Below are 22,183 nucleotides of genomic sequence, written 5' to 3' on the forward strand. Positions count from 1 at the left end.
CATCCCACCCCAAATCTCAAACCCCTCCTGTGAGAATTGGACGTGCTCATCTTGGACGTCCAGAGTCAGACGTCCAACATTGGGGACATCCATAGAAACATAGAAATGACGGCAGAAGAAGACCAAACGGCCCATCCAGTCTGCCCAGCAAGCTTCACTCATTTTCTCTCTCATACTTATCTGTTTCTCTTAGCTCTTTGGTTCTATTTCCCTTCCACCCCCACCATTAATGTAGAGAGCAGTGATGGAGCTGCATCCAAGTGAAATATCTAGCTTGATTAGTTAGGGGTAGAAGCCGCCGCAATAAGCAAGCTACACCCATGCTTATTTGTTTTACCCAGCCTATGTTATACAGCCCTTATTGGTTGTTTTTCTTCTCCCCTGCCGTTGAAGCAGGGAGCTATGCTGGATATGCTTGAAGTATCAGTTTATTCTTCTCCCATGCTGTTGAAGCAGAGAGCCATGCTGCATATGCATCCAGAGTCGGAACGTCCAAGTTGTTCTCGCCCAGCAGGGCAGCTTTCAGTCTGTTTGAAATTTGGGGAGGGATGTGGGATCTGCTGTGGGTCCCCTGCTGAACTTCCCCCATGGCGGCTAGCTAGACCTCACGCCGTTACCTGTCCAGGCCCGGTTAATGCCTGCGCTTTCAGCCTGGGGTTTGAGATTTTGGGTGGGATGTGGGATCTGCTGTGGGACCCCTATCCAGAGCTGCTGAGCCTCCCCAATGGCAGCTAAAAGACCTCTCGCTGCTACCTGTCCTGGGCCCCCTTACATCACTGCCTCTAGAATGTAATTGCACCTCCCTAAGGGAACGAGGAAGCAATTTAGTTTCTTAATCTAAAAGACCGATTCAGAAATTTTTAAAAAATAAATTAAAGAGATTCACGACTTTCAATATTTTTTCAAAAGTTGGCAATCTTTTCAGAACTGTACCTATAGCGAAGTGTTGGACATTTCCTGTCCAGATGAGGTTCATCCCAAGATACTGAGGGAGATCGGAGATGTGCTGGTGGGTCTGCTGCTTGACCTGTTTAATAGATCCATGGAAACAGGAATTGGAGAAGAGCAGTGGTGGTCCCGCTTCATAAGAGTGGGAGTAGAGAGGAGGCTGGAAACTACAGGCTGGTTAGACTCACCTTGATAGTGGGAAAATTAATGGAGACGCTGAGGGAAGGATAGTGAACTATCTACAATCAAGCGGCTTGCTAGATCTGGGGCAGCATTGATTTACCAGGGGAAGGTTCTGACAGGACCTATCTTATTGATTTTTTTTTTTTTTATTGAGTGTTCTTCCTTGATCCATTTCTGTAGTCACCCATTGTGATTTACTTGGATTTCAGCAAAGCTTTTGATATAGTCCTTGTGAATAGAATGAGAAGCTTGACAGTAAGTACCAAGATGGTAGAATGGATTACATACTGGTTGATTGATAGGAGACAGCGCGTAATGGTAAATGGAACCTACTCTGAAGAGAGAACCGTGTTAAGTAATCTGTTTTAGGACCAGTTCTCTTCAATATCTTTGTAAGTGACATGGCGGAAAGGATAGAGGGTAAAGTTTATCTATTTGCAGATGATACTAAGATCTGCAAGAGTGGACACACCTGAAGGAATAGAGAGAATGAAAAGTGATTTAAGAAAGCTTGAAGAGTGGTTGAAGATTTGGCAGGTGGGATTCAATGTCAAGAAGTGCAGCGTCATGCATATGGGATGCCAAAATCCAAAAGAGCGATATGTTATGGCGGTGAAAGACTAATGTGCATGGACCAAGAGAGGTTTGGGGTGATTGTTTCACTTTCTTCAGATCGCCAGACACAATGTGACAAGGAGATAGCTATGGCCAGAGAAATTCTGGGCTGCATAGAGAAAGGAATTATCAGCATGAAAAAGATGATAATGCCCTTATACAGGTCCTTGGTACCCATATCTCAAAAAGGTTAGAGGCAGGATGGAGGTGGTCCAGAGATAGGTGACCAATGGGGCATGGGATAAATACTGTGGCTCTCTAAAGATTTAGAGGATGGAAATGAAGAAGAGGATGCATGGAGGTATCCTGCACCGAGTACCCTTAATAGAAGGCATAGGGATTACTACCCTCACTCAATAGCCTTGATGCTTTTGTCATAACTGCAACATCCCTCTCTGCTTTAACAGTGGAGCGGAACTGAGTACAGACTGCCATTCACTGCTGCTCTGTGGGCTTCCTGCCCCTCCCTTCCTGCTGTCTGGTTGTTGTGGGGTCAGGGGGATTGGGCTGAAGCAGCAAGCAGGAGAGTTGGGCACTGTCCAGCAGAGTCAGACATAAGGGGAAAAGCATAGGACAACTCTTATGGCCAAGTTCCAAAGCAAAGAACATCAAGCAGCATTGTCTGAATTATCAAGAAGGCTCCTCACCTAGTAAAAATGTTGCTAGCAGTATGTTTTGGGTTTGACAGTTACTACTCTTGAGAGAAATATGGGGGGTATCCACAGCGCAGCAGATACTACCATAAGAAGCTTGCAGGGCAGACTGGATGGGTCATCTGGCCCTTTCCTGCCATCATTACTATGTTTCTGTGGTACTATATTCCTTATTCCCCTTCTCCTCCATTATTTCCCAGAATCCCTTCACACCCAAATCCCAGGGTCTTCTCCCTCCCTCTCATATCCCATTTCTCTCCATATTCCTGGATTATTTCTCCATTGCTACCTTCCCAGTATCTGGTCCCCCCCCTCGCTCTCACTTTTCTCTATCCTTGGTCCTCTTTCCTACTCCATCACTCTGACCTTTATCCAGAGTCCTTCCTCCCTTCTTCCTTTACCTCAGTCCCTGATTTTCTCTCACTCTCTCTCACCTCTCTAGCACCCTCGCAATTTTCTCCCTCATACCTGATCCCCTCTCTCTCCCTCAGCCCCTCTTGGCTCCTCCCATGGTGTGCTCATCTTGTCCTTCCAATCCTCTCCTTACCCCCACCCATCCCCCAGCATTAACTACTTCTCACCTCACTCCCTTTCAGCATTCACTCTCCTTCCCTTCCCACAAATTATTCTCACATGGCTATATCCGTGGGTGACTTCCCTAACCTGCTTTCGACTGAGTCCCAAGTCCCTTCAGCACAGATGTCCAAAGCCTGGAGGAATGACTCTCCAAGCGAGCAGAGCATAGCAGAGAAGAGCGCTGTACTCGGGCTGCAGCAGGGAGCACAGGCTCTCTTCTGCCGTTCACTGCTGCTCTGTGGGCTTCCTGCCCCTCCTCCCTTCATGCTGTCTGGTTGCTGTGGGGTATGGGGAATTGGGCTGAAGCAGCAAGCAGGAGAGTTGGGCACTGTCCAGCAGAGTCAGAGCATGAGCCCAAGATAATCCTAGGGGGATTCTGCGCAAAAAAATTGCAACAAAATATTGAAAACTCTGCGCACATTTTCTAAATTCTGCAAAACTCTGCACATCTATTTTTCAAAACAATATTTTTTGCAAATTATTCTGCATTACAGTGCAATGAGTGTCCTGGCAACTTGGCTCTTCTACCAGCAGTGTCAATTGCTGCTGCTGGCAGATGAGCCAAGCTGGCAGGGACTGCTGCAGTTGTTGCTACCCTCTCCACCTGAGTATCCCTGCTCACTGTCTCGCTTACCTGATATCAGACATATGCTTTCTCTCACATGCCATCTATCACCCACATACAACTCTCTCTCACATACACATTCCCCCCCCCCCCCTCCCTCCCCTATACAGACTCCCAGGTAGACACCTACCCCCTGGCTCACAACAAACACAAGGACTCAAACATACACTCTCAGGGCCAGGGCCAGGGCCAGGGCCTTTTCTTTAGCCCCTCCCTTTCCCCTCCCCCCTTCTCTCTCTCCCTCTTCACCTCCTTGCTTGCTTACCTCGAGCCGCCGGTACCATGCTGCGATGCAATGCACCCACCCTCCGTGCGCCATCTGACTTCCCCTCCTTCTCCTCCTCTTTCCCCCTTACTCCACCTTGCCAGCAATGAGAAACGGGAGGTCAAAACTTGAGACTAAGGGCCTCATTTTCCAATATCGCAGTGGTAACGCATGAGGGGGCGTGGCCTATGCAAATAAGGCATTTTTCGTGCCGTGGGGAAACATCGCCGCACGCGATGTTTTCGCTATTCGCGGAACTGGAGTCGCAAATCGCGAAAACATCGTGCACCGTGATGATTCATTGCTTGTTTTGTTGTCACAAAAGTGTCCAGGAGTATTGCGGTCCACGATATGAGAGAGAGAGAGACTGAGACTGAGACTGACTTCCTATACTGCCTATGCCCTAGACAGGTATTTGAATCCCTATGGGAGGGCCACCTACTAACTCGGGGTGGGGATTAGGTATGAGCGTCGGGGGTTGGGGGCCACTTTCGCATTCCACATGAGACGTACGGAAAGAACAGTGGTCTCTAGTGAAGATTTGCTGGCCGTCGGAGTGAGGAAACTCACTCCAAGAAGAGATTTGGGCTACATTCTCTCCACCTAGCTTGTTGTTGCCCAGGTAGAGTGTCCATCAAGCTAGGTGGAGAGAACGTTGCCCAAATCTCCTCTTGGAGTGAGTTTCCTCACTCCGACGGCCAGCAAATCTTCACTAGAGACCACTGTTCTTTCCGTACGTCTCATGTGGAATGCGAAAGTGGCCCCCAACCCCCGACGCTCATACCTAATCCCCACCCCGAGTTAGTAGGTGGCCCTCCCATAGGGATACAAATACCTGTCTAGGGCATAGGCAGTATAGGAAGAGTGTGTCTCTCTCTCTCTCTCTCATCACACGCGGTAAACTGCTTGGAAAATAAGGCCCTAAGTGTTTTAATTCAGACTACCTAATTGTAAAGCTCCAGTCCTCTTTAAAAATAAATAAAGGAAACTCTATATAAATATTTATTTCTGAGACTAACAGCTTTTCCCTCACCTCTACGCTGAAGGGGTCCGAATACAAAATGAGAGCGTGTTCAGTTTCCAAAGGCTTTCAAACGTTGGCATGAATGGTGACGGTGGTATTAGTTATGCGGATGCCTCTCCACAGGACCAAAAGCCCCGATTTATTTTATACTGGCCACCAAACAGTTAACAGAAGGCAAGGGGCTTCATTTAAGCCAACAAAGACTTCAGGGCCAATTCACTAAGGCATTTTTCTCTGTTCTGTGTCTAGGGGAAAAGAACCTGAATGTGTATCTTAATTTGGGGGTTTCAGTTGAAAGCAGGTAACAATAAGTTTTCTTAGGGTGCTGAATACAGTTGAGCAGCATTTATACCTAGTTAACAAACTCTGCTTAGTAACTGCATTTGTTTGATCAGTGACATATTGCAGTTTAGCATTCATGGAAATACTTCTGCCATTGGTAGAGCTTCCAAACCATCAAGTGAGCAGCATTATGCTGTCACAATGGCACACAGAAAACATTTGCCTATTAATGTATGTGCAAGTACTGGAGCAGGTCAGCAAAGAAATAAGCCTCAGAATTCGGAACCATCTGGACCAGCAATTTAGCAGGTTTGTTTACTATACAGACCTAAGTTACCCGCAGCTCTCAATACTGCTTACAGGCAAAGGGCCTTATATTAAAAGGAGGTCTTTTCCCAATTCTGTGCCTAAGGAAAAAAGTCTTTGACTAAGGCCCAACAAGTTCAACGAGCAACTCAAAAGATTAACTCTTTCTGTTAACTGAGAAAGTCAAGTTGTTCTTTGCAGTTATACTGAAAGATGCCTTGCTTCTGAAACCAAGCTTTACAGATTATAGACATTTTACATCTTCTACAACAGTCACCCTTTTTTTCTCCAAAGCAAAAAAAAAAAAAATCTAATACTCAACAAAACATCTAAAATACCATTAAAAAATAATAATAATAATGAGGAAGGACATTTAATAATGAAAGCAAGCCAAAACAGTTTGTACATGATACAAAAAATGGTTTATCTTCCACATTTTATTTACATTGCTGGCCAGTATATCCCAGTGCAAGTTTAATCACGGGCGGATCTTGCTCCTCAGAGCGTTTCATGCGCATCAAAGAAGGCCGGCATCTTTGGCCATGTTGTGAAACAGTCCTCTCTTTTCTAGGAGGTTTGCAGGGGTATCAAACTCCACAATCTGCCCTTTATCAAAAACGAGAACCCTGTGTAGTGAAACCAAACAAAAACACAGTTTACATCACGTTCTCTCAATTTTACTTCAAGCAATAAAAGACAGACAGCCTATTCAGCACAGCCTGCTGCATTCTTAGTAAGGTTAAAGACCTGATTCACTTTGGCACACGGTCGTTTCTACTTTTTTCTGCCTCACAATCCCCTCTCTCTTATGCACTCGGAAGCACCAGGAGGGCACTTGAGGAAGCGTAACAGCTGATCAGCTGTCTGTTCCAAGAGGACGCTTTGCTGTACACAGTGGCAGTTGTGGTCTCCTCTGCAAAGTGGAAAGATGTTCTGCATCTTAAGAATATGTAAGATCTCAAGGTGCTTTCAGTTACTCAGTGGCCTGTTCTGTGAGATCATTGGTGCAGACGATCTGAGCCAGTGCAACTCAACTTGACTCCTGCGCACTGCAGATTATTGAAAATGGTGCAAAACATAACTGGACAGAAAGCATGACGTTTTACAATGTTCATGAGGGACTTCCAGCAACAAGGGCAGAGATCACTCTCTGGGGCAAGCTAAAAGGAATCCGGACGATGGATGAAACTGTGCATGTGCCAGATGCAGAAACACGGAGAGCAAACCTTAAACCACTACAGATGTAAGCCTGCGGACGATAGTTTACCTTCATTATATTCATGACTGCATCTCTAAAAGACATGATCCCTGAGCAATAAATATCTGACAAAATTAACTTCTTCAGTTTTACATTTTGCTTTCAAGTCAAATGCTTTTGATAAAACACTGACTACTGTGATGTTTGCTTAGCATAACAAATGCTGAAGAGACTTCTTACCTTGAGTAGTCCATGATGGTGTTGAGGCGATGGGCTATGGTTATCACAGTGCAGTCTTTAAATTGAATCCTGATGGTTGACTGAATGAGGTTATCCGTTTCCAGATCCACTGCTGCTGTGGCTTCGTCTAGAACCAGGATTTTGGTCTTCCGGAGCAGCGCCCGAGCCAGGCACACCAACTGGCGCTGCCCAACACTGCAATTTAAACAGCATCTGTGATTTTTTTATTCTAATCACAAACTGTGGGGTTAAACTGGCTGTCAGCAAATGATCCATGAGCAGTTAAATAGCATTTCCAAAACAATGCTTACAATTCTCAGGTGATATAGATAGTACTAACATATGTGAAAAGCAGTTCAGCTCTGACTTGTAAATGTCTTCAAACCATCAATAGTAGCCTCTGCTATTAGCTAGGAGGAGATTTGCAGTCACTTAAAATGACTGAAAACACACATTTCTTATTTCATATCATGTCACTTCTAATCCAAAATAGAAAAATACAACAGATTTGCTAAATGGTGTAGTGCATGCTAAAATGATTTTAGAATGTATTAATATGCAGAAATGAAATTTTAAAAAGCTCAAAAAATGAACAAACAAAGAAGATGGAAAACAAAAATAAAAGATTTTCTCTATTAACAAATAATAATCACTCTTACTTGGCATCAGTTTGTCTAAGGAATGAACTAAATTCAATTATACATTTCTTCAGTAGTGTCTGTGATGTGTGACTGCTCAGACTGAGGTATTCCTAATAACATTGCTGAAGACTTCCAGTTCACCTCTGGACCTGGGAGTCATGCTATATCCATTAAACAGGCTGTGTCTCTGTGAATATTTATTTTGATTTGATTTCCTGCCTTATCTGGACACCTCAAAGCGGGTTACAATAAGAGTAAGTACTAAAAAAAATCAATAACTAGCCTCCCCCATAACCATACCACCAGGGGCAGATTGGCCTATCGGGGGATCGGGCATCCCCCGGTGGGCCGGTTGCTCTAGTCACGTGGTCTGCCGAGTGCGGCCGTGATAGAGCCGCGCTCGGCAGACCATGTGGTATCTCCTGGGCGGCGAATCCCTGGGCTGGTCTTCAACCGGAATATGCCGCTGCATACCACCGCCCAACCCTTATCACAGCAATAAAAAAAAAAAAAAAACGTACAAAAATAATAATTACTAAACCCTCTCCCCATACATTTTACCTTCCAAACCTAGCATAGCATTTCAAAAGAGAAACCAAATCTATACCCTTCACTACCTTCTCCTACTTCAATTCTATTTCCAAACTCTTGGACCACTCTAGCCTATGCCCCACAAATCTGGAAAATGCCTACTCAATCAAGACTTTAACTTCTTCCTGCACCTCAAGTGACAAGTGACTGAATCAGTACTGGGATAAAAGTGGTGCTTCTGATGAGTAATTACTAACTGCACTTGTGAAAGAAAGGTATTCTGCAACAATGCCAGATGGGATGAGTGCAAAGGTCGAGACAGCACATAAGATAAGGGCGGCCATGCTAGGCCATACCAAAGGTCCATCCAGCCCAGCATCCAGAATCCAATGGTGGCCAATCCCTAGACGTAGGTTCAGTTTCTTGCTGCTCACTCCCTATGACAGGTAGTGGGTTGCCCTGCTCTTGGCATGAGTGTGCAAGAGCTCCTGAACATATTCTGGTCCAGTCTGAATCACACATTGATTAGGCCGGATCCTGACTGTGCAAATGGAAATTCAAACACGGCTTCTGAAAAGCTCTTTTACATTTCTTTAACTTCCTGAGGGACAAACATCCATTTTTTGGGCTTGGGCCTCAAAGCCAGAAAACAGCAGTTCAAATACTGGGATCCTCCTCTTAAATTGTTTGGAAGAGTGATGAAATATGAAAACAAAAACCCCTATATTAGTCAAACTTTTATGTTACTACACCTAGCAACAATATAGGCCATGGTGTAGCTAAGTTAGAATCAACAGCTGATTCATATAGTTAACACTATCTAAATAAGTTTGACTGTACTTATCCAGTGCATAGAGAGGTTCGGATTTCAGGCTGTCTCCACAAGGATGTACAGAGCTAGGAAAGGACCTTGGCGTGAATTTGGTTCCTCTGCCCTCCCAGCCTTCTAGCAACTTTAGAACTAGCTCCCTGTCAACTGTGTTGGAAGGACCAATCAGGGTACAAAGCAATAGCCTTCTGACCAATGACACTGCAGAATGTCCCAATCTTACAACTCTCTGAAGATACTGGGAAATAGGCTTTCCAAGCCTCACGCTGAGTAAAGCAGGTATTCCAAACCTCAGTTTGAACAAGTGTTGAAAGATCAGAAAACCACCTACAGGCTAGCTTAAGGGAACTGAGCTCTTGGTTGGGGAAAACGTTACGTCCTGGGGCAAAACAAAGACTCACAGTGCACATAAAAGCCCTATTTCATTACTTTATTAATCTACAGAAAAGTTTCATTAGCTTAAACAACTTACTCGCTTGCTCCTTGCTATGGAGATGCAGAGAATTGTTCATAGTGCCTTCAGCACAGACACATGAAAATGAAATGTACAAGAGACCAGAGACAAAGGATAAATAGAACTCCAAACAGGTAGCTAAATATACAAAGAACGTGGCCGCCAAGTACAGCAATTTGGTGAATTAATAAGTAGCAGCAAACACGCATAACTAAATCTGTTTATTGGACCCAGTACCTCAGATTCTCCCCTCCCTCAGAGCATTCATAGTCTAGTTTTTCTGGAAGACCTGTTACAAAACTTTTCAAGTGAGCCAGCTCCAGAGCAGTCCAGATGTCATCATCACAGTAGTTAGCAAAGGGATCCAGATTCATTCTTAAAGACCCCAAAAATAAAACTGGATCCTAAGAAAACACACAAAAAAAATAGGATTAACAGATGCAGATAGATGCATGCATAATTAGCCGAGAGCAATAGTTACTGACATATCATGTAAGGGTGGCTCTGCTGAGAAATGCTGCCTATAGCCACCTGCCAGCAAAGAAGATGCACAAATGGCTACAGAAATTCCTGCTGCTTTAGATTCACCCAAATTGGACAATGATATTAATAAATGCACTCCTATTTATACCATTCAATGTGCTTTTGTTCACCATCAGAGCTTAATTCGTTTTTATCATTAAGATGGAAATTCGGCAGGCGGCCATTAATTGACGAGAAAAAGGATGAAACACAGACAGCGAGAATCAAGTTTTGTACGAGGTCTTTTATATAAAACTATCCCAGAGCATCTGACCAACAGAGGCGGACATTTTTGATTGTCCTGATTTATCAGCCAATGTGTGGCACTTCAGTACAGGGTAGGGAGAGGAAAATTAAGACAATTTCAGAGAGATAAGACAGAAAAGGGGAAGACATGAAGGGAGGCCAGGCCACCTGCCAGAGGCCTGCGCTACAGGCATCTATAAATCCTGCTTCTTTTAGAAGCTACCAGCACGTGCTAAATTCTAGGACCCTGAATTTAGGTAGAGTTTCAGCCAAATTCAGGTACTTAAGAGGTCAATTCTGAAAAGGGTTTCATATAACAAGCCAATTTCATTTTGCCGCCCTACCAAACCTGACGAAATTTACCCATGTTTGCTTTCCTATCCTACTAAATTCTACCCAGGCAAAAAAGTAAGGGTGAGGGACCTGGCTTACATTTATCTGGGTATCGTACATATTAAGTGCTATCTGGATAAATTAAGCTGGATAACTCTGGTCAGGTAAATCACAGTCCTAAAGTAACCCAGCTAACTTTACGAGTATATTCAGCAAGATGCTGAAATTTGACTTCGACATTCTCAGCTGAAAATTCACCTAAATTTAGGGACCTAACACTCTGCCTGGATTTAGGCACTTAAGTTAAGAAGCAAGTGCTGAAAACCAGTGGTAAGCACCAACTTTTTTCCTTTGCCCTAATTCTGCCCACATTTTAGATTCCTAAATGTAAGGGCGGCCCAGTGAAACTTGGAGCCTAAATTTAGGAACTCCGCCCTAGCAGATTTTCAAAAGGGCTAATTTAGGAGCCCAACTTCCAAAATTAGGCATCTAAACTCTTTGAAAATTGGCTCCCTATGTTATCAAGACAGTTCTTCTACAGAAGAATCCAAAGTTAAGTGATGACATTTCAGGTATGTCCACAACATTACCTTTTCACATTTGTATCGTTAAAGAAACTCACCTGAGGTATAATAGTTATTCTAGATCTAAGGTCGTGAAGACCTATCGTAGAAATATCTATTCCATCGATACATATCTGTCCAGCGGCCGCCTCAATAATTCGAAACAGTCCCATAGTAAAGGAAGACTTGCCAGCCCCTGTTCTTCCGACAATACCGACCTAAGGAAAGATTGCATTGCTAAATGATCGCATTCTCATTTCACTTGGTCATTCTGTACTGCTACAAAGGATAACTGGTACCTCATTTTTGGGGCTTACCACACGCACCAAATGTGGAATGTACAAGGTAGTAGAGACAAAAAGGAAGTTACCTTGGGCATCCATAGAAAAATTGTTAAAGAACAGTTAAATGATAACTTTTGTTGACTTTATGAAGTAAATGTTTTCAGAAGGCATCCACTCAGCAGGGGGAAATTTACCATGGTGCGCCAAGATAATTCTTAATGGGACAAACCAGTACAGCAGGTTTCATTTACTATATGACTTAATCCAGGCTGGAGTCTTGGACTGTGTATGGTTTACTGAATCAAAGAAAATCACCAGGTTTCCAACCTCTGATTTTTTATTTTTTTTTTTATAAGCATACAGAACAGTGTGTGGCAAGATATTTACGTGGATCTAACCCTCACAACATCTGCAAGCGCCATCTGCTTTTTCCGCATGTTTTCCTTAAATGCAGATTTCTCCAATTTTTTTCTGTTTAAAATAATTATACTAAAAGAGAAATCAGCTTTTTTTTTTTACATATTTATCTTTTCTTTTCAGACGTGGCTATTTATATCGAAGAATACATTAAGATGGTTCCTAAAATAAGAGTTTTGCTTGTTCTTTTCACAACTATTTGGTTATCATGTTGCTTTTTTTTTTTTTTATAAACATGCATTCATTTTTTTCAGGCGGGGATGGAGGTAAATAGTAAACACACTTAAAAATTAAACCTCCGTTCCATCTGCATTTATCTGTGAAAACAGAATGCTGGACGTGTTACTCGTCTGTAGTCAATAACGTATGTGCGGAATTTGTGCATGAGACGTGATGCACATGAGGAAACATTCAAGACAAAACGAACTTCCTGCGCATACCTTTTCACTTTTTTGAATAGCCACTGTGATGTTCTTCAAAGCCAGCTCAAGATCATTCCTGTATCTCAGTCCATAATCGTTAAATTCTATTCTACCTTCCTGTGGCCATTTTCCAAGTGCTGAACCATGGCCTGATGTCCAAGCAGCCTGAAAAGAAATTATCAGAGACTGAAGTACTTGATGTGCATGGATGGCACCACTATCACATAAAGGAGCTGCCATACTGGGTCAGCAGCCAGTCCAAGTCACAAAGAACTGGCAGGCTCACAAATAATAGATAGAGCTCATGTTATTTATACTCCGGGGTAAGCAGTGCCTTTCCTTAAGTATACCTGGTTAATAATGGGGGTTTTTTTTGGGGGGGGGGGGGGGGGTTGTTTTGTTGATTTTTTTTTTAACTTGGCTAAGTTAATTGCCTTTATTACATCCAGAGCTTAACTGAGTATTGAGTGAAAAAGTATTTCTCCAATTTTTTTTTAATGCGCTAGTTAGTAACTTCATGGAGTATCCCATACTGTTTCTGAAAGAGTAAGCTGTTCAGGGGTGTTCAAGCTTGGAGAAAAGACAGCTGAGGGGGGGATATGATAGAGGTCTTTAAAATCATGAGAGGTCTAGAATGGGTAAATGTGAATCGGTTATTTACTCTTTCAGATAATAGGAGGACTAGGGGGCACTTGAAGTTAGCAAGTAGCACATTTAAAACTAATCGGAGAAAATTCTTTTTGTCATTCAATGCACAATTAAGCTCTGGAATTTGTTGCCAGAGCATGTGGATAGTGCAGTTAGTGTAGCTGGGTTTAAGAAAGGATTGGATAAGATCTTGGAGAAGTTCATTAATTACTATTAATCAAGTTGACTTAGAGAATAGCCACTGCTATTACTGGCAGCAGTAGAATGGGTCCCTGCCAGGTACTTGTAGCCTGGATTGGCCTCTGTTGGACACAGTATGCTGGGCTTGATGGACCCTTGGTTTGACCCATTATGACAATCTCTTATGTTCTTATGAACAACGAAATGTTTCAGCAGAACAATTAACCAATGCATCAAAACATTATCGTCTCTCCCCATCCTTCCCAACAGCATGCTGAAAGGAAAATTCATATTAAATACATTAAAATAAAAATGAATACAATTAAAATAAAGGTTCCTATTTTCATTCTGAAAAATTTGATCCAGAGGAGCCACAGGGCAATCAAGCAGGACAGAAACTCTCACCTTCTTATTCCATTTTTAACAAGTGGTTTTGCTCTAATGCTGACCTATCAGGGCACTGTCACAGACACCGATTCATCTGTAGATGAAACTATATTAAAATCTGGCTGTACAGAAAACATGTCAAACAGAGAGTGTACTGGAACCCAATCAATGAGCCCTGTCCCAAACACACAAGTTATTGAAACATGTATCACAAGTCACAGCCCTTCATGGACAGGGATGTCTGATTAGTAACCCATAAGAGCAGCAGCACGATCCGATACCATCCTGCAAAAAAAAAAAAAACAAACAAACAAACCCACCACCAGGAGAGAAGAAATAATACCTCAGGTTCCACGTCACAATACTCCTTCACTCTCTCCACAGCAACCGTGTTGGTTTCTAAGTCCGTTGCAGTGTGAACTGCCATATTTAACACTTGTGTTAGCTTGACAGATTAAAAAGAATAATTAAAAAACAGGTTTTTTTTTTGTTTTTGTTTTTTTTACCTGGCCTCTGTTTTCAAAGAAAGATGCATGCAGCACTAATTGACCCGGGCACATTTTTTGACCCAATGCACCTGCAATTACCCATTTCTTATTTTAAAAGAAATCTGAAAACTGCAACGTAAACCCAGGGTGAATTTTACGCACTGTGTAGCATTTTGAACCGTTCCAGCTTTTACTGTGAGTGGAAAAAGGTACATTCGGGGGCTTTTTTCTCTCTACTTAAAAAAGTTAAGAGCAGCTAATCTGTTTACAACATAGCTGATGAAGGTCAACACGCACACCAGAAATCACTAAAACTGCTCTGGAATGGGAGTCTGAAAATATTTCCCTGTGAATAGAGAAACAAGCTGAAAGGGGGAGGGGCTCAGGAGGCCTGCCACACAACCCAGAACGGCACGCATGTCTTTCCACAGCGAGCAAGCTCAGAGCAAAAAACGGCAGAGTCATAAAACGTGGTACATGAGCAACGCAACCATTTTTGCGCGTTTCACTGATAATGCTGGGAAAACACATACAAGCATGCACTGACTCCAAACCCCGGGTTCAGCTGCATGGTGACCCTTCTCGGTGCAAAGTCCAGGGGTACATTTTTTTTTTACCCTGACCTGCCTACATTCACTTTGAAAAACTGCCTCAGAGACAGAGCACCCACAGCCTTTTGCAGTGGCTTGACCCACCCCCCCCATGCAAAGTAAGGAACATAAGACTTGCAAATGCGATCTACGTGTGCCAGCTTCCTCCTCCGTCCTAAACAACACACCCCCGAGGAAATGCTCGTCCTAATGCGCCCTAGAAGTGCAAGCTTTGTGGGACCCCTGGTAAAGGGAGGGCAGTGTTCAGACAGCTCTTTTGCCCCGGGATAATTGGCGAATGGACAGGGCCCCCCCCGTTGGCTTGTGCTGAAAACCAGCTACATTTGCGTTACCCTTGTTCACCCGTCCTCATTATAGTGCAGGAGCTGTCAAAAGCACACAGTGGCCTTCTTCAGATGGGACCATGTGTGTGCTCTTCAAATTATGCACACAGTAAATGTTTAGTTGCGCTTATCTTGGTCCAATAAAAACAGCACAGCCACTAAAGACTTCAGTTTTGTTTAGAATTTAATACCCTCCCCCCATCCACCCCCAACTAGAAAGCCCCAAGCACCAGATTTCAAAAGATGAAGAATCTTCTGACTCTGAAATATCTACAGGAATCTTTTTTTTTTTTTTTTTAAGGAGGAGGGAGAAAGGGAGTTACCCTGAGAGAATTCACCACTGCTAAGCCAACAAGTCCCGGACCGATGCTCTCTCTGAAGATGACTCCTATGATCGCTACAGTGAACACTATGCAGTTACCGAGGAGATCCAAGCGTATACTCAACCACCTAAAGAGCAGGAGAGGACAAAAAGGACTTCAGAAGCAGAGACTTTTCATACAATGCAACTCACTACATGCACTGTTCTGTGCAGCATTTGCCTTCTTTTCAAGAGGGCTGCTTTTTTTTTTTTTTTTTTTAAAGCTGTAATGTAGTCTGGTTTCTTGTTTTTATCATTCCAGTTCTTTCCGCCTGGTGTTAGGCTTCCAGCTCAGTCTGAATCTGTGCTGGAGACCCTGGCACCATCAGCCTTCATTCACAACTACCCAGAAATCGCACCCCTCCCCCCCAATCCATATTATTAATTACCTCTTCCCCCAACACACCGAGGCCAGTCACTGGATCAACAAAGCCTTGGGCTGGAGACCATGCTCTAGGGCTCCTTCCAGAAACCTTGCAATCACTGGCCACTAGGTGTCGCCTTTGAGCAATGATCACCACTCCCTCTCCCCCTGGGATACTCTGAACACTGCATCTGCAGCATCCCTACCCCCAGTCAACCTTGGGGAGCAGAAGACCCAAGCTGGTGATTGAACCAGGGACCTTCCACATAGCAACTATGCAGCGCTTATTGTCCGAGCCACCGGGCCAGCCCCGCTTTTGCATTTCTATAACTCCCAATATAAACCTCAAACGTTAATCAGCAGAGGCGCATTACCGGTTAGCAACAAATCTGGAGTAAGAGAGCTGCTGGTTGGTGTCCAGTCTGGTGTGGGGTCGCCTGAATAATCGGTTTTGCTCCCCAAAGGCTCTGATGATGCCGATTCCCTGCAGAGTCTCGTTAAACTGAGTGTACAAGGGAGACTTGCTGACCGACTCCAGGCGCTGCAGCTGTCGTGAACTTGCCAGATAAAAATCTCTTCAGCAAAGGGGGAAAAAAAAAAAAGCAATTTACAGCTGAGTGAATGTAATACAATTATTCAGCCACAATTTTTTTTTTATTTTTATAAAGTTATTTCTATTTTTGGATATATCCCCAATTTTTCTACCCTGGATATTCATGTAAACACAAAGCCTGTGCCCGAGAAGTGTAAAATATGTGATTAGATCATGACACTGCCAGAAATAAGAGGGACAAAATAGGGAAAAAAAAATCTTGATTGTTTCTAATGACAAACAATACGTGCCAGGCTTGCTTATCTCACTTATCAAAACTACATTAGGTTCCGTAGTCTCCAACTTCACAATGAAACACAACCTACAGTCAAGGGCAGGATTTATCTCGGCTATTTCTGTCCATGTTTTTCCGCTGAATGACCGTTTGCACTGGTGGATGTGTGCGCTTGAATTTAGAAACCATGCGCTTAGCCCAGCAAAAAAAACTAAAATGCAGAAACAGCCAGGATAAGGCCTTTTTTTAAAATAAATTTCACATGCCTGGTGCAATGCACAGCATGAGGGAGCTTTGGTACCGCTCTCTTCCCGGAGCCCCACCACAAAAGGGCCCAATGGCGAATGACGACGAGCAACCGACTCCTCCCTAGCGACTGAAGTACCTGGGAGCAGGATCTATTCACCCCGTCACAGCGTTAATACAAAGACTTTTTCAGCATAATACATATGGTCTGAATCTCTCTTTTTAGCGCAATATCTGTACAATGATATTCCAAAGATATTATAATACACAGAGGCAATCAACTCATCAACTGCGACAAGACAGAGTTGAAAATGTGTTCTTGCCCCCCTTGCCTGTACAAAATGCTAATTTCAAATATCTTGAAATATACGTTTCTGATCACTAAAACTCATTTCCTTTTTTAAAGACTACTTCCGAGACTGAAAAGCTACTTACTTGTAAAAAGAAATAGAGGAGTCCTAGAGGTAAGAAGGTAACTGCAGCCAGTGGGGTGGCCACAGCAATGACTAGCAAAATCTCTAAAATAGTCAGCAGCACGATGATAGACATCATCAGGTTATGGGGGATGATGGTGTCGATCGTGTCCATTTCTTTCGCAAACCGATTTGTCAGGTTTCCACTTGGGGTCCGCTCAAAGAAACTCAGAGGGCACCTCAAGACGGAATGCAAAAGCTTGGAGTGAAGATGGCGGGAAACAGAGACTCCGCCCAAAATGACCGCCGCGGACGTGGCAAACAAGCCGAAACCTGTCAAAGAACGGATACGACACAGAAAGGGCTCAGCTCGAGGAAGAAAAAGCGTTGCCTTTTATCTAAGGGGGGGGGGGGGGGGGAAGTGAACCTCTGCCCGCGGATACTGCCCCAGATGTGCACATGCCCTGCGCCCTTAAACCACCGCCCAACATCTGCGCTGCTTACAGTGTTAACCAATGGCTACGCTTGCCTTGCATTACGTACAGCTCGACAAGAAACTTCAGGGACCAAGACTGTAGCCCAGTCTAGGAGCACCCACTTAATTATAAAGTGGATCGTCGTGCGGGGACTTTGGCGAATACCGCGCATGCTGTTCAGCTGAAGCACTTCCATTTCCTTTAGCCCGCTATCCTTTCATCAGCTCATTTCCTGTAGGATCCAGAGCACCAAAGCAATGGAAGGAGTTTTTCGCTCTGCTTCAGGAAAGAGAGGTAATTATTCCAAAGCACAGCACCTCCTTGATAAAAGGCTGGAAGCCTGCATTCACTCACTGAATGTTTAGAGATGAGCGGTGAATGGTGTACATCTTAGTATCCACTTTCATGGTTAATCCTTTCCGGGACGGCCTAGTATCAATATCACCCGTTATCCCGGTAAACCGGTATAATTACTCCTGGGGGAATTCTGTGCCACTGCAGAATTTGCACAGAATTCCCCCTTCCCACAGATTTCCTCCCTAGTCGCCCTTCCCGCAGATTTTCACCTTCGCCTCGCCGATTTCCTCCCTCCAAAACCGGAAGCGCACGGACAGTGGCCATCGCGAGGAGTGGGGGCACACGGGACGCGCTCCGTTCACGGCGAAGATGGCCCGGCGCGCCGATGGCAGCGAAAAGGGAAGGCCCCCGTGTGCCACAAACAGCGCGCCCGGGCCTTCATCTTCACCACGAACAGAATGCATCCCGCGGCATGCCGGTGAGAGAGAATGTGTGTGTGAAAGAGGGGAGGGTGACAGAGAGCACGGTTGGTGAGAGGGGTGGGGGGAAGATGAGAGAGCAGGAGGGTGTGAGAGAGCATGGGAGGTAAGAGAGGGTGGGTAGGGGGTATGCCGGTGAGAGAGAATGTGTGTGTGAGAGGGAGAGGGGTGTGGGGAGGGTGAGAGACAGCTTGTTTGGTAACAGGGGGAGTGGGGGATGGGGAATGCTTGTAGGTTTCAGAGAGGGAGCCTATGTGAGGGGAGGGGGGGTGAATAACCAATACCAATATTAAAAATAGCACATGGACAAAAATGATTGTTTTTCCAGAGGAGCTTAGGGTTGACGGGTTTATCGTCATAGGAACTTAGAGTTTAAAGGGTTAAACACATCAACTATTAATTTACAGGACAAAAGCGTATAAGGATGTTGGATGCCTGCTAAAGCCGATGGGATTCCTATTTTCATTTGACACAGGGGGGGAAAGACCTGCTCCAGTAAAAACCAGAATACAGGCATCCTAACCAAAAGCAGACTAGCGTCAACAGACTTTATGCCAGAGCTTAAATTCAGTCAAAGCGAATATTCTCAAATAACACCGGCACCCCGAGCGAGCATTTTCAGTTTCCATGGCTGGTTATATCAGCTGCCCCGCCCCCCCCCCCCCCGAGTTCTGAAAACGCTCGCTCATGGCGTCTGCATCATGCGGGTGGCAGGACTGTAAGGAGACCCATGCCCCACCCCCCTGAGAAGCAGCGAGATTGTACAGAAACCCCCTATTCCCCCAGAAGGATGATTTGGTCTGAGTGAGGAAGGGGAGGGGTGAGCTCTAGGAAATAATTTAGGAGAATTTAAGCCTTGCTTTATGCACTCGGAGAATACGTCATCATGCATATGTTCATATGGGGGGGCGGGTTTGTGTTACTTTGCGCTGGCTCGTTTTTTAATGGTACGAGAGCTCAAGACGGTTAAAAAAGGGGACGAGTTAACCATCCAAACCAATCAGATATCACCACACTCTGTTTTGTTAAATAAAACTGACAGCTGGCCCAATGCCTCAAGGCTGCTCAGGACTGCACACTCTGCAGAGGTGGTGAGAGCTCCTGCCCGGACAGAGAAGGAGGACCACCGCTGCGCGTGGTCTCTGCTGGCCAGCACGCAGCGTTGAGAGATCCCAGAGCCACCCTGATAGGCTGTCTGACCGAGGAGGAAGGGGAGTGGTTAAGACTGAGGGATAAGCAGGCATAAAGTATTGCGAGCTGGCGACATAACAGATTATTAAATGAGCGTTGTCCTGCACCTTGTTGTATAATGCGAGGAGGAGCTGTAGACTCCTAACCGCAGCTGGGTGTGTGCTGAGTGCGTTGTTGCCGTTGAACATGGGATCGTCAGCCCACAGGCCGATCCAGTAATTGTAACAGGAGGCAGCCGTTTGTTGGGTGACAGATAACAACATGATCAGTAACAGGTAGAAGCCGCCCAGGACTTTACAGTACTCCAAATACACTGCCAGTTTCACCTATGGGAGAGCAAAATGATTCATATTTTAAATCAAAAGACGTGCAAGAGTCAGTTATTTGCTATCCCCACTTCTCTCTAAAGACTGTAATTCAGCTCTAGTGGATCAGTAGCCAAGTGCTGCAGGTTGCCATGCAGAGGATTTGGATTTGGATCCTGAGCCTGTCCTCTACTCCCAGGGCTAGCTGCAGAGGCAGCACTCATAGCCCCTGAAGGAAGGAGCCTCAGCAGCAGCAACCAGAGTCCACGTTAGCTGGGTCCTGGAGGGAGCCGCTCTTTATGGTTTCCCCGGCCAAGGATGATCCATGTACCTGGCCTGCAAGGCTCCCTGTATTTCCGCTAGGACTTCTAACATTTCATATTACCCACTCTGCCAATACTTCAGGCAGTCTAGCTAATAATAATCTTATTTACATTCCACCTTTCAGCCACTTCAAAGTGGATTACGTTCAGGTACTATTGGTTATTTCTCTGGCGCCAGAGGGCTCACAATCTGAGTTTGTAGTGGAGGCAACAGAGGGTTGAAGTGATTTGCAGAAAGTCACAAGAATCGTTGAATTGCACACAGGCCACTAGGTCATGCTTTCTGCTAACACTTCACGCAACTAAGGATCCTCTGTGTTTATCCCACACTGTCTTAAAATCCATTACTCTTTCATACTCTGGGAGGGTGCTCCAAGCATCTACCACCCTTTCCATGAAAAAAAAAAATATTTCCTGATGTTGCTCCCGAGTCTACCCATCATGGCCCCCTGGTTCCAGAACTTCCCTTCCATTAAAAAAAAAAAAAAGCTTACCTCTTCTGCATCATTAATACTTTTAAAGGTACCCGACTGCCTCTATCAAATCTTCCCACTCATTCCTTACGTTTCATCTCCTAGGTCTCTCTTGGTGCAGACTCTGCACCATTGTGGTAGCTCTCCTCTGAACCGCCTCCACCCAGTCTAGGTCAAACAAACTGCCCACGATACCTTTTGATTAGGTTTACTCAATATATTTGTGACTGGCTTATAACAGGTGAGCTCCCTTAATGAAGTCACTACACAACGAGTTAAGGACGACATCATCTGAACATACAACTAATCATACGCTACCTCAGGACCTTCTCCTCGGCCTTTCCTCCACAATGCTTCACAGCTTTGAAGCAAACAATGCCCTGGTAAGTCAACCTGCCATTTCCTTGCTATGCTCACTCATAGTCATCCTTCCTTCAACACGTGTTGACTTCATTTCTGGCAGAGTATTAAAGATGAACGTACAAATAAGATTTTTATAAAGGATCAGAGGATTCTAAGACCGGTGGTTTGTCAATCCGGTCCCTACAAGATATCCACGACCAGTATGAATGAGATGTCCTTGCACAGAAGGGAGACAGTGTGTACAAACATAACCTCATGCAGACCCTGAAAACCCAACTGGGCAGCCGGTGCTCAAGGATTGGGATGGGGCCCCACTGGTTTGTTATTTATAATGCCCTCGTACTTGATGTGGGCCAAGTAACAGTGCTGTTACTCCCCTCCTCCCTCTTCAGCCAGTTTGACTTTTCAGGGTACCCCGTAAGGAATATGCATGAGAAATCTCAGTGTACACTGAAGGCGGGGCATATTCACTGGGGATTGGCGAGGGGAGAGGAGGACCGAGGACCGGTTTGAGCGCCATTGGCAAACTGCAAATAGCATGAATGGGGTTCCTCTACCCTTCCAGTATGTGCTCTGTCCGCCTCGGTCAGCTTCCCAACGCCTGCTGCCTTCTCCTTCTCTTCGTTTGTCATAACACTTTTCATGGGAGTATCTGCATTATTCCTGCATATTCAAAGAAAGTTGCAAATATTTAAGTTTAGTCTACAAATTAAACCACAAAATCAAAATACATTTGAATGAATACCAGCATTCATCCATCACAAAAATTAACAAGCAGAGCTGCTAGTAGGCAAAGCACAAAACATAATACGGTACGTAACAATATTTTAAAAACTGTCTTAAGTGGCATACAGCAGAGGAAAGTGACTCTTTTTTACCTGGAAGAATTTTTATAAGAGTCCACTGGCTCCTCTTTCAGAGGATTTTTCATCTCTCTCATCCTTGGCACAGCCTAAAATATTTTAAAGCAGCTTCTTAAATATTCATTGCAGTGACTTCCTTATGCTAATATGCACCTTCCCCCTCCCCCATCACACACAGAGAAGCTGGTAGATAACTTATCATTTTTTACAATTTCCAAACAGAATACCCAATTTCATTACCAAGCACTGCAGCTGGCAGCCCTGCGGCACGGACAGGGTCACATTTTTAAGCAAAACAGTATCTAAGTCGGGGCTGAGCTGTTGGTTGACAGCGGCACTGCTCCCTGCCATGCAGGAAGCCTCGATCCTGGTCCCCCCTGTCCTTCACGGTCAGCACGATCCTGGCAT

At 44.6% G+C, this 22,183-nt stretch overlaps 1 protein-coding gene and 1 long non-coding RNA gene across 2 annotated transcripts; both read right to left on the reverse strand.

Moving 5' to 3' along the window:
• Positions 1-5,836: 5,836 nt before the first annotated feature.
• Positions 5,837-17,888, reverse strand: LOC115076111 (multidrug resistance-associated protein 1-like). Its single transcript, XM_029577228.1, has 9 exons — positions 17,836-17,888; positions 15,894-16,094; positions 15,118-15,244; positions 13,716-13,817; positions 12,176-12,322; positions 11,094-11,252; positions 9,608-9,774; positions 6,916-7,110; positions 5,837-6,103 (listed from the first exon to the last, which is right to left on the reverse strand). The coding sequence occupies exons 1-9, from the start codon at positions 17,886-17,888 to the stop codon at positions 5,995-5,997; spliced, it is 1,260 nt and encodes a 419-aa protein (XP_029433088.1). The 3' UTR covers positions 5,837-5,994.
• Positions 17,889-19,641: 1,753 nt separating this feature from the next.
• LOC115076009 lies at positions 19,642-21,827 on the reverse strand. The gene is made up of 3 exons (XR_003852669.1): positions 21,791-21,827; positions 21,470-21,575; positions 19,642-19,774 (listed from the first exon to the last, which is right to left on the reverse strand). It is a non-coding gene; the product is annotated as an uncharacterized LOC115076009 (long non-coding RNA).
• Positions 21,828-22,183: the final 356 nt, after the last annotated feature.

The sequence above is a fragment of the Rhinatrema bivittatum genome, chromosome 14 (genome assembly GCF_901001135.1).
Source record: "Rhinatrema bivittatum chromosome 14, aRhiBiv1.1, whole genome shotgun sequence".
Classification (NCBI taxonomy): domain Eukaryota; kingdom Metazoa; phylum Chordata; class Amphibia; order Gymnophiona; family Rhinatrematidae; genus Rhinatrema; species Rhinatrema bivittatum.